The sequence below is a fragment of the Rhineura floridana genome, chromosome 5 (assembly GCF_030035675.1).
Source record: "Rhineura floridana isolate rRhiFlo1 chromosome 5, rRhiFlo1.hap2, whole genome shotgun sequence".
Classification (NCBI taxonomy): Eukaryota; Metazoa; Chordata; class Lepidosauria; order Squamata; family Rhineuridae; genus Rhineura; species Rhineura floridana.
Window position 1 is genome coordinate 58,760,075 of NC_084484.1, and position 15,931 is coordinate 58,776,005.

At 39.4% G+C, this 15,931-nt stretch overlaps 1 protein-coding gene across 1 annotated transcript in view; it reads left to right on the forward strand.

Moving 5' to 3' along the window:
• The first annotated feature begins 522 nt into the window (after positions 1 to 522).
• AFF3 (ALF transcription elongation factor 3) overlaps positions 523 to 15,931 on the forward strand; it is a 424,912-nt gene continuing 409,503 nt past the window's right edge. The window contains exon 1 of the mRNA XM_061626864.1: positions 523 to 676. Coding sequence (XP_061482848.1) covers positions 594 to 676 — 83 coding nt within the window. The 5' untranslated portion in view covers positions 523 to 593. The remainder of the gene's footprint in view (positions 677 to 15,931) is intronic.

The window sequence follows — 15,931 nt, forward strand, 5'->3', positions numbered from 1 at the left end:
TGTGATCTACTGCACCTTTATGACTTGTCTCTGGACGTTGTTTTGCGATCACCTCTCTCGTGTTACACTCAGAAATAAACGGTGGTTTTCCGTCCCAGTTAAAGAAGAAAAAAAGCGCGAGGGTTGAAGCGCGGAAAGGAAACAAAGCGGGTAGAGAGGCTGACAATCCACAGCAGAAACCCGGCTTCCTCTGCTTTGAACCACATGGCTCCACTGAGGAGCCGCTGACGGCTTCTGCTGCAGCGTTGGTAACGAGGGCTCCAGCTTGAGCGAGTCACACGTTGCATACATCCACACACACATCCACGCGCTAGAAAGAGAGCGCGCAGGGGGGAAGTGAGGCGGGAGGAAGCGAGCGAGGCGGCTGAGGGAAAAGATTCTCGGAGGAAGAAGCAGCGGCGCTTCACCGAGAGCGAGAGGGGGGAAAGAAGGGGGGCTGGTTTCCAGCCGCTGCGTCTCTCTCAGGGAAGAGGGAGGGACGTACAGAAGGTCCCCTCCCCCCCTCCTCCTCCTCCTCCTCCTCCTCGCCTTTCGCCCACCCGCGGCGCTGCTAAGATGCACCTTGGGCGCTGCGCGGTTGCAGCTGAGCAGCAATGACATATTCCTCCTCCTCCGACTTGACCATGGACAGCTTCGACTTGGCTCTCCTGCAGGAATGGGACCTGGACTCCCTCTGGTGAGGCTGACTGGTTGGCTGCCTTTCAAACTTGGTGTGTGTGTGTGTGTGTGTGTGTGTGTGTGTGTGTGTGTAGATCTCTTGTGAAGGGTGGAGGCGGTAGGTCCTTCACCTCACTTCTGCCCCAGAGTTTTGGAGGGAGCGGGTGGGAATGAGTCTCCCCCCCATGATAAAATGCTACATCTGGAGGGGAAAATATTATTATTATCGGCAGAGAATCTCATTCTTATCCTCTCCAATAATTTCTCCTTGTCTTTTCGCTTGCAGAGACATTTTTTCGTTCCATCCTTCAGAACTCTCTTGGGTCCGCATCCCATGTCATCTCTGTCACCAGAACCCCTCGGCGTAACTCCTCCTTTTATTTTTGTTTGTTTATTGCATTTCAGTTCTTCTCTGCCCTGCTCTGCATCCTCTAAACCACAGCTCTCCTCACCTCTTTCTCTGCCTCCTTCGACGTGACTGTTTTTTCCCTTGCACCCCATCTACTTTTCCTCTTCCACCTTCTTTTCTCTTTAGCACCTCAGTTTTGCTCTGCCTTCCAGCAACCCAGCTGCTGCCTCTCACTCCATTACCCTTCTTCCTAATCCTGTCCCACTTTTCTGCCTTATCTCCCTCCCTCCCCTTTCACCCTGGACTGTTCCTTGTGTCTGTTTCTGTAGAAATTACTGCTCTTCCAAGAAGCATCTGGCAGCAGTCAGAACCCATTTCTAGAAATATCATTAATAACTCCAGGTGGAAAATGCTTTCTCATCACCACTGTCCAAAGTGCTCGCAGTCCAAAGCCCAGAATGGGTCCAGTAGTAGCCGCTGGTGCCATCTAGCACATGGGTTCTTCTCTCCCTCATTTTCAATTATACATTTATAGTAATACAATAGTATGAATGTCAGTCTTGAAGATGATGTGTGTGTGTGCAGGAGTGTTACTTTGTGCCACTACTGAGCGCTGCTTCAGTCCATGCCAGTTTTCCTGTTTACAGCCTTTACAGTTTAACCTTTTTGTGTGTCTCAAAGTGCATGTGTGTGTTTCAATTAATTATCTATTGGGTGTTTATAAACACAGTGTGTGTTAGTTTTAAATTTTGGTTATGTGTTTCTTAAGTCACCTACTGCTGGCTGTATGACAGCTTTAATCTCTCCCTACTTGTCCTTTCCATGGATGCTGTTCAGGTGCTACTATGCTTCATAAGCTTTGTAGATTGTGGATAGTGTATTTTAGATGATGATGAGACTGGCTTTCTGGAACAGGGAAAACATATGTAGTTGTATCTTTGGTTACAATGATACATTTAGGAGTTGTGGTGTAGTGGTTAGAGTGTCAAACTAGGACCTGGGATACCAGAGTTCAAATCCCTACTTGACCATGAATCTTACTAGGCGACCTTGGGCCAGTCACCAACTTTCAGCGTAAACTAACTCACAAGGTTGTTGTGAGGATAATATGGGGAGAAGAAGAACCATGTATGGCACCTTGAGCTCCCTGAAGGAAAGGTGGGATATAAATGCAGTAATAAAATAAATAAATAAAATACATTTGTTTAATGCTGCATTTGATCTACTTTCTGTTAATACAGTATGTATTTTGGGACTAATTTCTTTCCACAGAACATGCATTTGGGCAAATAAGCCTGGTAGTGAATTTTCCCTTTAAAAATATATTGTGATTATGTCATGCAAGCTCTTTTAATGTTGCCTCTTTTAAATCCAGACAATGGCTGTAATTCCTGCACTGGTTATATAAACCGTAAGCACTTATTTTGGAAGAAAGCTTCATTGAACGCAGTGGGATGGGACTTCCAAATAAACATACATAGATTCTACATAGATGCTTAAATGAGTGCAAGAGAGCAGCTAAAATATTACCTTTGGAATTTTATTCAGCAAATATAATACAGAATATGTACCAAGCCTGTAAAAGTTAGTCATTATAGCTTTCCTGGTGAAAATACTGTAGCTAACATTATGTTTCTTTTTCATTGATCAATATCAGTTCTTGATATACTGCTAAACAATAATATTTACTTCTATATTTTTTCTCAGAGATATCAGATAGTTATAGACCTTATCATTTCACAATTTTTTACTCAGTGAGGAGGAGAAGGGATGAGAATACAAGGTTGTTTTGTTTTCCTTACTCAAAAAAAGGGTGGAGGTAGAAAGAAAGAGAAAAGAAAAAAGGAAAGCTGAGACCACAATCCTTAACCCACTTACCTGAGAGTAAGTCTCATTGAACTCACTGGGGACTTACTTTTAAGCAGACATGCCTAGGACTGTACTGTTAATTTCCTTTGCAATGGAGGTGTTGTACTTTGCAGGCTGTATTTAATATTTAAAGTAACATAAGAGGATTGTCAGGAGACTAGTTGAACTCAAAAATTATCTAAACATAATTTTCTATGTAGTCTTGAGTATTATCAGTCAGTAATCCAATTTTTTGATTGTTTATACTGATTTTAAATGGTCCTGATTTCCTTATGTAAATATCATGTATTTGCCTAAACAGTAATGCAAAGGTGACACTTACTGGTTATTGTTCATGACTGAAGTATATTAAAAACAAGTTTCTTTGTATTTAAAGTAATGTCACTGTTTTTTCATGCCTTATGCCTATTGCCCTCTTTTATAAACCTAAAGCATGAAGGAATTCAAGGTTGTGCAAATACATTGTTTTCACATTGCTGTACCGTTGAAAATCTATTAGTTTAGTTTCATGGTAACTCATCAGATTGCAGGTCACTTCACTGAATCATCTATTTTGAACTGAGCATTTTATCTTCCCTTTTGCCATGAAGATAATGTATATGCCATAGAGAGTAGCAAGGTGCATGGTGTGACTTATTTGGTTTGTCATATAGGTGGAAAGGCCTAAAGTTAATTTATATTCTAAAATTGTCTCTCAGTTTTTGATAAGCAGATCTCATTTGTATTTTTATTAGTTGGGCTTGACTTGATTGCTGAGAGCAAACAATAAGCAGCATTTCATCATAAAACAGGTGTCCTGATCAATGGCTTTAAGAATGATTATCTGAGAATAGAGACATAATAGCAATAATACCACCTAGTGGAATCTCTAAAGTAGGGGTGGAGAACCTTTCTTCCTGTGAAAGACCATTGACTCACAGGAAGAGTCAATTGGGACTGCAGCTCATCGTGGACTGAGCCAGAGAGAAAAGTGGTCAGAGTTTGCTCTCTCTCTTTCTCTCTCTTCTACCTCATCTCTTTGTCTCTCTGTGTCACCCCATCTTTGCAGGCCACATAAAATTAGGGCCACATGAAAATATTATGTGGCCTGTGTGTCACAAGTTCCCCAGCCAGTTTTGAAGCATAAATGTTGATAACACTCCAGCTTCACCCTTCCTTCCATCTCTTTACAGTGAGCAGTCTACTTATTGAAATTTACAGTATTCCTGCCTTCAAGGATGTGCTCACTCACCAAAAAACCATATACGTCTAATTTTAGTCTCAGTGGCCTTCATAGACCTTTTTTTTAAGCACAGTTGCTGTTATTACTCGAAGAACAGGAAAAACACACTTAGGTGAAAGTCATTTTGTGGCCAAGTGCAACACTCTTAATGACTTACCTTTCTGTGCAGTATGAGTAAGTCATATTATTCTCTGGAATATATTTATGATGATTGAGTACTTAGCTCATGATGGAAGAGCTCAGAGCACTAGATAACTGCTTTACTTAAAAAGGGAAGCTATCTAAAGAGCAACCTTTTATAATCTTTGTATTTGTTTTCATAGAATTGCCGTGCAGTCCTATGTATGTCTTCTCAGAAGTAAAACCCATTGAGTTCAATGGGAGTTACTTCCAGGTAAATGAATATAGGATTGCACCTCAGTATTTACAATTATTTGTGTTATCATTAACAGTAAGTAGTAAAAATGTGATGAGGGAAACTAATTGCAACTGGAGAATTTTCACTGTTGTTGCACACCACACAGGGACCAACAGCATTGGTACTTTTTTATGCAGACCATATCAATATTATTATTTATTTACTTAATTTTTTAATTACTTAAATTTATATCCCACCCTTCCTCTCAGGAGTCCAGAGCAGCAAATATGTCCAGTACATGTACACTGTACTATTGTTTAAATATTCAGAATATTGCTGATACTGTAGCTAGATACCATAGATGATATTTCCCCAATAGGTTGCCCATTGCAGAATATCACATAAAAAATGAGTTGATGCTGAAATACAATGTTTTCCGGGTTCCACAAAATGCATAAAAGAAATATTATATTCCCACCTGCATTATAATGATTTTAGATGCCTATCCTTTGAGAAAATCTATACTCATAGTTCACTACTGGGTAATGATGTAGTTAACTCTAAGTAATTGTTACAGCAATAAAATGTACTCCATGCATTTCCTGTATGCATTAAAAAAGTATATAATGTACAATTTGTTTACAATCAATCTACCACATTCTCCATTGACTTGCAGTTAATATGTTTGTTGAAAAAGTGCTTTTACTATTTTGTTGCACTTTAAATGCACTTTGCTACAGTTGTGAGTCTGTTTATGCAATATAAGCAGACTGAGAGTCTTGAAGAGTTATTTGAGAAGAGAATAAAGCTCTGGACAAAATCAATTTGAAGTTCCAGACACATGTTATTGTTGTTATTATTACATAAATTTATTCTTTTTATATATTCTGTCCTTCCTTCTGAAGGAGCCCAGGGTGGCAAACATAACAAAACGATTTAATAGCAACAAAAAGAAAACCATTCTAAAACAGTTTTAAAACATTCTGAACTACAGTTACAGTTTATAAACTTTCTTCCATCCAGTAATCTCCAGATTGCCAGGAACAGTCTCCTTCAGCTATTGTATACCTGGGTAAATAGGAATGTTTTCAACTTCCTTCTGAAAGTCAGTAGAGATGGAGACAGATGCACCTTGCTGGGGAAGGTGTTCCACAAATAGGCAGCCACCACTGAAAAGGCCCTGTCACAGATGAGTGCCAACTGGGCAGCACCCAACAGTGGCACCGACAACAAGGCTTCACCTGCCAATCATAGGATCCAAGATGGTTGATTGAAATTTCTTCTTTGAAGCTTCATAGGACCCTCTCAAAAAAAGTTATAGATGCTTTCAAATGCATGCGGGGGGGTTAATACTGTAAGTAGATCCTCCAAATAGGTTGTTGGCAGCATGTTTTTTTAAACATATTGGATTTTCTGCAGAAAGGGTAGATGTAAAGGTTAAATGAGATAAAGTATGGATTAGCATTTTTGAGGCCAACATTGTCCTGTGGATACTTGGATGCATAAGCAGTCAGTGTAGTACAGTAGTGGTATACCGTTATGCTCCTGACAGCAGAGTCACTGTCAATTACTATACTAGTACAGGGGCAGGGCAGGGTGGTGTCAAGGTCAGGTCAGCATGGATGCATTTGTGGATCCAATGTGGTGATCCCACACAGCCCTGACCTTGCATAAGTGATAGCAACACTACTGTCAGAAGGGTGGTGCATGGCACAGCCCCACTGTGCTGGCTACTCCTTCATGAGGAGCACCAATCCCACAACAAACACCTGTCTGGAAACACCCTATGTTCACCAACATACAACCAGTTTCCACACCTCAGGTGTATTTGGTTTTTTAATGTCTGGTTAAAACGAGAGAAAGACCTCAATGGATGACTGATGAAACTCTTAAAATGGTTAAAGAATGAAGGAAAGCAAAAGCAAAAGAGTCAGAAACACGGTCAGAACCCTAAATGCAATAATATAGCGACTAGTCTGTAGGGACAAAGAACTATTACAATAGTTATTGTACAGAAATAGAAGAGGACAACAAAAAAGGTAGAACAAGAGCCCTATTCCAAAAGGCTAGAGAAATTAAAGGGAAATTTAAACCAAGAGTAGGGACATTGAATAATCAACAGGGGAACACACTGACTGACCGAGATAAAATAAAAGGAAGATGGAAGCAATACACTGGAAGAACTCTATAAAAGAGATGCAAGGATGACAGATTCATTCACAGAGGAACAGTTTGATGAAGAACCAGAAATTTTAGAATGTGAGGTGAAAGTTGCTCTTAAAATACTTGGAAGAAAGAGGAACAGATGCCATACCAATAGAGTTGCTACAAGCTACTGAGACTGAATCTGTCCAAATTTTGACAAAAAAATTTCAACAAATATGGAGAGCTAAACAAGGGCCCACAGACTGGAAACATTCAATATACATCCCAATTCCAAAGACAGGGTATCCCAGAGAATGCAGTAATTATCGAACTATTGCCTTAATATCCCATGCAAGTAAAGTAATGCTCAAGATTCTACAACAAAGGCTCTTACCATATATGGAGCAAGAAATGCCAGACGTCCAAGCTGGATTTAGTATGGGAAGAGGTACCAGAGATCATATCACAAACATATGTTGGATAATGGAACGGACGAAGGAATTTCAGAAGAAAATCACCCTGTGCTTTATAGATTACAGCAAAGCCTTTGATCGTGCAGATCATGAAAAACTATGGACTGCTTTAAAAGAAATGGGGGTGCCACAGCAACCTATACTCTGGGCAAGAAGCTACTATAAGGACAGAATATAGAGAAACCGATTGGTTCCCCATCGGAAAGGGTGTGACATAGGGGTGTATTTTATCCTCCTGTTTGTTTAATCTATATGCAGAACATATCATACGGAAAGTGGGATTGGACCAAGATGAAGAAGGTTTGAAAATTGGAGGGAGAAATATCAGTTTATGCAGATGATACCATACTACTAGCAGAAACCAGTAATGATTTCTTGGCGTGAACGTGAATTAAAATGGATGGGAAAAGGACATTTTCAATCAGGCAACTACTAATATTTTATGCAGGAAATGAGAAATTAAGAAGAAATGGGGTTGCTTTAATAGTGAGAAGTGATGTAGCAAAAGCAATTAGGAGTTATAATGCAAGGTCTGAGCGAGTGATATCAATGAGATTAAACAGGAAACCTATTAACATAACCATCATCCAAGTCTATGCTCCAACGGCAAATGCAGAAGAAGAGGAACTGGAGAGATTTTACGTAGAAGTACAGGAAGAAATTGATCACACAAGATGTGCTGATAATCATGGGGGACTGGAATGCAAAAGCAGGGAACAGAGAAGAACCAGGAATTGTGGGGAAATGGGGCTTAGGAGATAGAAATGAAGCAGGAGAGCGACTTGAATTCTGTGAAGCCAATAATTTGTTTCTTGTGAACACATTTTTTGAGCAACTGAAAAGATGACTGTACATGTGGACATCACCAAATGGTTGATATAGGAATCAATTTGATTATATAATTGGTAGCAGAAGATGTAGAAGTTCTATACCTTTTGCAAAAACAAGACCAGCAGCAGACTGTGGTACAATCATGAACTGGTAATATCGAAAATCAAAGTAAAGCTAAAGAAGAACAACAAAGCAATCATGATGCCAAAATACAATTTAAATAACATCCCAGAACTATATAAAGATCAAATAAGGAACAGATTTGAGACTTTAAACTTAGTTGAGAGAGAACCAGAAGAACTATGGAGTGAAGTCAGAGATATTATCAGGGAAGAATGCAAAAAGACAATACCTCTAGTTAAAAAGAGGGAAAGACTGGTTCCCCATCGGAAAGGGTGTGAGACAGGGATGTATTTTATCATCCTATTTGTTTAATCTATACATAGAACATATATGGAAAGCGGGATTGGACCAAGATAAAGGAGGTGTGAAAATTGGAGGGAAAATATCAATAATTTAAGGTATGCCAACGGTTGTTCTTTTTACTTGAGTTCTGCATGGTTTAGGGGTGGCATTGCAGGAGATCAGGCACTTATGGACAGCTGTGGGGCAGTTGTCCATAATTAAATGGAGTAAGCCTTTTTTGTATGAAAATACAATTATGGGGAAAGCTTCACTTGTTAACATTCTATCTGTCAGACATCTTATTACTTGTGTATGCCTCCCTCCCCATATTTATTTTTTGTTTGTGAATGCCATGACCATTGCCATTCCCTCCCCCCCCCCGTTTATCTTTGCAACAACCCTGTGTGGTAGCTTAAGCTCAGACAATATATGTACATAAGCTGCAGCTGATAATTGTAGTTGGTACAGCATTAATAAAGTATACCCCTTGAAATGCTGAAATGTATTCTGGTGGAGTCCAGTCCTATATACGTTTACTTCAAATTAGGCCTTATAGAGTTAAATGGATAAGTATATAGGATTGCAGATTAATTTTTACCTCTGAAAGGAACACACTGTCAGACATAGAATTTAAGAGACATACTTTTGTGGATGTGTTTGAAACAGATGGGTAGGTGGGAAGTGAGTTGTGTTAATCTAATTCGGTCTTCAACATAGTGCCCTCCAGATGTTGTTGGACTACAACTTCCATTAGTCTCAGATAACATAACGACGCTGAAGTTGGTTCCTAGTTCCAAGTTTTTTATTTGCTTGAAAGATAAAAACACTAAAAAAAGACAAGTTCACAGATACAGTAACCCAAGCCAAAGTTAGTATGTCTCTGAAATCCAAAATATATGTTGGGGTACCCTGTATCATATATCACCGTGATCTGGAGACTTTCCCTGTCAAGAATAACAACAAATTTATTCAGGCAAAATTATCAGGCTTCTGAAAGGCTCAAAGATGCATAATGATGTCATAAAATCATAAAAATAAGTAACTGAGGGTGCCCACCCCAAAATCTCCTCTGGGCCAGGACAAATCATACACCCCAGGAACAGGGAGGGTGTCCTCTACGAGATGCCAGTGTGTCCCACCTGGCCCAGAGCTTTTGCTGGGTGCAGGGCAGGGAATAGGGGCATCAATGCACAACCCAAATATATGCAGAAATACGCAGAAAACAAAAATATGCAGAAAACAATAAGAAACTGGGGGTGCCCACCCAAACATCTGCACTGTGGCAAATTCAGAAGTGCAGGGTCGCTTCATGATAGTCTCAGCCACAGCTAGACCCCCCTCCCTCCTTATTTTGTTCCTGGGTTGAGAATGAGGTTGTTGTTAATGCCTTCTCCCACAACAACTGACGTCCCAAGGAGACGATCTGTATGAAAGGGGAGAGTATTAGCTACTGAAAAGAGTCTTCTTAGTGGGTGACTTACCTCCAATCAGCCCGAAAGGACAAGGAAGCATATTAGAAGACTCTTCCCAGTGGCTAACACACTCCCCTTTCATGCCGATCAGCTCATATGATGCTGGAGAAACAGAAACACTGCTCCCAAAAAAGTAAGGAGTCTAGGACTCCTTGAGCCCCTGGACAACTACACCCCTGCTGCCAGGACAAATCATACATCCCAGGAAGTGGGAGGGTGGCTTCTACAAGATGCCAGTACTTCCCATCTGGCCTATAGTTTCTGCTGGGCACAGGGTACTCATAAGGTCCTCTGTGCAGAACTAAAATAATGAAGAGTAAGTAGAGAAAAATATGTAATTTGGGGTGAGCACTCCAAAATATGCTGTGGGCCATGAAACATCATTCACCTGAGCAAAGGGGAGAGTGTCCTCAACGAGATGCCACTGCATCCTGCCTGGAATGGATTTTGTTGTGGACACACGAAACTGATTTGTGCATCTATGCATAACAAGCAATGTAGAATATTTTGGGGTGGGAACCCGCAGTTCCTTATATACAAACTGCGGGTTCCCACCCCAAAACATGCTTTGGGCACTACAAGTCATATATCCATGCATGCAGGAGAGGGTCCCACCTAGTTCAGAGCTTTTGTATGTATGGTACAAGCAAGGGCATATATGGATTAGAATAATAGCGAATATGTAGAGGAAAGAAAATAAGAAACTGGAGTGCCCATCCTAAAAGATGATTTGGGGCACCATAATCCATGCATCTGGAAGAGTGTGTTCTATGAGATGCCATCCATGCATACTAGGAAATTACATCTTCTTCAAGAAATCATTGTTTGTTGACCCTGCCACATGTCCTTCTGTCACCAACATCAATGGTTTTTAAAAATAATAATTGAGCTATAACAAAGTAAGTAACAGGGAAGACCAATACAATTTAAAAAAAAATCCACATAGATCATAAGATCACTGGCCATAAGCACCGGCATAGCATAGAGGACACCCTATTATTTTCTGGGGTGTCTGATTTGTCTTGGCCCAGAGAAGATTTTGTGGTGAACACCCCCGGATATTTATTCTTTGCTTTGCTTTTTGTCTCTTTTGGTAGTGCATAGATGCCCTTATACATGCCCTGAATCCAACAGAAACTCTGTGCCAGGTTGGAAGTATTGGCATCTTGTAGAAGATATCGCCCCCTTTCCTTGGGTATATGATTTGTCCTGGCCCAGAGCAGATTGTGGGCTGGGCACTCTCAGTTTCTTATTTTTTTCTGCATCTTTTTGTCCATGTTGGTTGTGCATAGATGCCCTTATCCCTGCCCTGCACCCAGCAAAAGTTGTGGGCCAGGTGAGAAGTACTGGCATCTCATAGAGGACACCCTCCCTGTTCCTGGGGTGTATGATTTGTCCTGGCCCAGAGGAGATTTTGGGGTGGGCACCCTCAGTTACTTATTTTTATGATTTTATGACATCATTATGCATCTTTGAGCATTTCAGAAGCCTGATAATTTTGATTGAATAAATTTGTTGTTTTTCTTGACAGGGAGAGTCTCCAGATCACAGCGATATATGATATGAGGTACCATATCATGCCCATCGCTGCTTCTTGTGGTAGTAAATTCCATAGTTTCACTATATGCTGGGCAAGACCACATTTTTAATTGCAAGAAAAGGGATAACATTTATGCTGGTGGATTACTTTTGATATGTGCATTTTCTGTTTACCTACATTATGTCTCTTAAGTTCTGCTTCTGACAGTTCAGTTGTGCATAAATGCAACCCAATGAGTTCAATGGGACTTACTTCCTGGTAAGTATGTACAGGATTAATTTACCTCTAAGTTATACTGTTGACAAAAAAAATTACAAAGGCGACTAGTAAAGTACTAAAGTTTGCATTTTTCTTTGATGATAGGGGATTGCCAAATGTATTTTAGTTGAAAGGGGTGCTGTGTTGTTTTTTGCAGGACAACACAGGCATGCCTTCAAGCGCTGCAGTAGAATGCCTGTTCAGTACTGGTGGCAACATAATATGTAAAAAGACATTCCTATATTCCTTGTCTGACATGCTCTTTGAGCATTCTGTTCCTTTGAGACATAACAGAAATTTATTGTAGAAGCAGCATTTCAAGTATAAAATTTGATTTCAAGTGTATTGGGGTATCATCATTGGTGGAGGGTGGGGTGGGGGGATGTGAGACTCTGTTATGCCATTCTGTTAATCTTACATATAAAAATATCCATTTTATTTATTTATTTATTGCATTTGTATACTGCCCCTTAGCCGAAGCCCTCTGGGTGGTTTACAACAATTAAAAACATTAAAAACAAATATACAAATTTAAAAACACATTTTTTAAAAAAGCAATTTTAAAACACATGCTAAAATGCCTATGAGAAGAGGAAAGTCTTGACCTGGTGCCGAAAAGGTAGCAGTGTTGGTGCCAGGTGCACCTTGTCAGGGAGATCATTCCATAATTTGGGGGCTAGCACTAAGAAGGCCCAACTATCCTCTGTGTGTGTGTTCTTATTTTTAATGTTTTAGGCTACTTAGATGTGCAGCAGCCAAGGCCAGCACCTTGTAGGCAATTTTTCTTTTAAAGTAACTAAAATGTAATTGTAGTGATTACTTTTGAGTAAAAGCAAAGTAATCAGTTACTTTCAGAGCAATTGTAATTACAACTTTTTGGGGCCATGTAACTGTAACTAATTTTTTATTTTTTAAAAGTAATCTTCCAAGCTCTGTTCATGACAGATGCCATTGGAGGTTGCTGATTCATAGAGTCGCCATAAATTGTAATGGACTTGAAGGCACATAAGAACAACATATGCGGGGAGATGTGTGTGTGTGTATTATTATTTATTATTTATTGAATTTATTGGTCGCCCATCTGGCTGGCTGTCCAGCCACTCTGGGCGGCATACAACATAGGCATACAATACGTAGGCATTAAAAATCTAAAAACAATGAAGATAAAATCTATGTATGTAAAGCATTCAAAAATGTGATTTCACACCTTCAGATAGGATAGATGGCACCATTTCTGTCATCTCAGAACTTCTACCATTTCATTCTGCTGTATGTGTATATGCCAGGCCTTATTCCACACAGAATTATAGAAGCATACTTCTTCACATTTTAAATTTATTTGTTACACTTATATGCCATCCTTCCATGGAGCTTACAATGGCTTTTTAGCTGTGAAGGCCACCCAGTGAACTTCATGGGTGAGTATGGATTTGAATCTGGCTTTCTTGAAGTTGACCACCAGATAAGCATGTGTGAAATATATGTTTGGGATCTATGTGGAATTCAGGTTAAAGATAAGCATGTGTGAAATATATGTTTGGGATCTATGTGGAATTCAGGTTAAGGCCTTTTTGTTTACCTAGGCCTTTGGAAATTAAATTGACACCTATGGTGTGTTCATTTTTAGTGGGGTGGGTAGGGATTATTAGTTGAGCATTTCATGTATTTTGTATTGTTCATCTTTTTCAATGGTTCTGGTTTTAATTGATTGTTAATTGTATTTTATCCTGTTAAGTCACTTTGACACTTTTTTGTGTAAAGTGATTGACAAATGTAATAAATAATATGTGTCAAAATCTCCCCACATGTGCAAAGCTATTCCGGCCTTTTGGCTAAGATCAAGTGTAGAAAAGCTAAGAGTGTTAATAACAAGTGATTATTTGTATGTCTAGGTGGGAATCTAGTTAGTCCACTTAGAACTATAGAATATGCCTTGTTCAGTATTCAAATCTGCTGCAAGAGAAGTCTCATGACAGATAAAACACAAGTGACAGGATGTTAAAATGAAAAACAGGTCAAGTGAATTGAAAATATGACTAGAATTGCACACTTTTATTAGACATGCACACATTGGTTGTAGAAAACCCTGTTGAATAGATACTTATTTCTGAGTAAATGTACATAGAATCTGGCTGTTAAAGGTGAATTAATTTCAGTCACCAGCTTTGGTAGAGAAATCCATTAAAGGAGAGGCTGAAGCTGACACAGATTGCCAAAAAAAAAAAAAAAGGCTTTGGAAACTTTTGCCACCCCTGTTGCTCAGCTGTCCTGGCTGCAGGAAGCTGCTTTCTATGGTTGAGTGTAATATTAAAATATGAAAAGGATATTTTTCAATCCAATACAAGTGAGAAATTCTTTCATGGTAGAAATGGAAATCATATTTGCCAATGAAATGAAATATGCTGTTTTAATGCTCTTAATGACTGTAAAGCAGGAAAAGCAATGTCTAATATGCTTCCTTGGGATTATCAATTATTTACTTTCATCATAGTTGTTTCTATGAGACTTACAGACATCTTTCTTTGCCATCTATGTTTTTATGTAACAAGCAAGAATTATGTTTTGTTTGTTGTAACTGAAAGGGCAATGCAGATTCCCTACTGAAGTTTTTGCAATTTATTTCAACGATATAACTTCTTTTTGCCATTCAAACAACTTTCCCAAGTTCTTAAAGTCATAGTGTAAAAATATATTCTATAGGCAAATCCTTTTTAACATGCAGTATATACACTAGAAAATATATTTTATTCCAAGGCACAAATATATTATGGAGTCAAAACTCAATCAATAACTCAAATATATACACAATTGTTTAATGAAGCATTTAAAGTTCATTTAAAGACAGTGCAATCCAAAATGTCCATTCAGAGATATATCCTACTGAATTCAATCAGATATGCTCTTAGGTGAGTGCGTTGGATTGCAGCCTAATCATTTTAACAAAGTGATAAAAACAAAAATAGCCACATAGGTGCATGGATATGATTACCTAATGCATATGTGCATTATTAGCTTATTACCTACGTGACAGCTGCATATGTTTTAGAGCATGTGGATCACATATTGAACAACAGAGCTATTACAATGTTTCAGAGCTTGGAAGTAATTCATTACAAGTAACGAATTACTTGTAATTCATTACTTTTTTGAGCAACAAGTGCGTAATTCTTTTACATTTTGATTGTAATAGAACTAGGAGTAATTTTACTACTTTTGTGGAGTAATTGTAATGCTTCCAGCATTACTTTTGGGCATTACTTTGGGGGGGGGAGCAGGGGAAATCTTTTGCTCCTCTGATTTGTGGATGAAAATCATGTGCCTCAAACTGGGTTTCTGTACAGCATCGCTGTTGCCTCATGCTCTGTGGGTGGGTAGGAGGCGATGAGGGAGGAGGTGGAGAGTGAGACGGGATGGAGTGGAGAAAACAATTGTTTTAAAAAATGGATGGTGGTGGTGAAGAATGGAGTGGAGTGAAAAAGAAGCCAGAGGGCAAGAACATGGATAAAGGAGGAGAAGGAGGCAGCAGCAGAATGGAGATAAAGAACGGTGGAGGTGCAAGATGACTCGTGTGTGTGTGTGTGTGTGTGTGTGTGTATACTGTGTTTGCACTTGGCACACAAAGTGGCCTCCACCACGCTCTCTGGCTATTGTGATTCATTTGCAGTATTTTAACTTTTCTGCATCTCAGGGGAAAATGTTTGCTTTGGTGAGTGTCCCTTAGTTGGTGGCAGGGCAGGGTCCGGGAGGTGGTGAAGTGAGAGAGATTGTGCTTGGTGGCTGAGTGGTGGTGGCTGCACTAGGTTTGACATACAAAGATCTGAGTAGTTGCCTCCCTCCCCACCTCCCTTACCAGCAGAGAGACCAGCATTGCTATCTTATGGATAAAAAGAATTATTCTACTCCCTCTGTGTGTGTTTATTTTTAATGTTTTAGGCTACTTAGATATGCAGCAGCCAAGGCCAGCACCTTGTAGGCATTTTTTTTTAAAAAAGTATCTAAAATGTAATTGTAGTTACTTTCAGAGCAATTGTTATCGTAACTGTAATTACTACTTTTTTGGGCCATGTAATTGTAACTGTAATTTATTACTTTTAAAAAGTAATCTTCCAAGCTCTGCAATGTCCTGTATGCACAAGTATCTCTGTAGGCAAGATATGTTCACAGAAAGACATCCTTTATTGTTCCACTAGATGGACATTGCATGTAGACTAGAAGGAATTGAGGATAGCTAACTCCGAGATGTTTCAGGAATGAGAGGCACAGTAAACATATAGCTCCAGGATTTGTATTGCTTGACTTTCTTTATATTTTAGAGCTAATAGAAGGTGATGCAACTAATTTTGATCTTAATC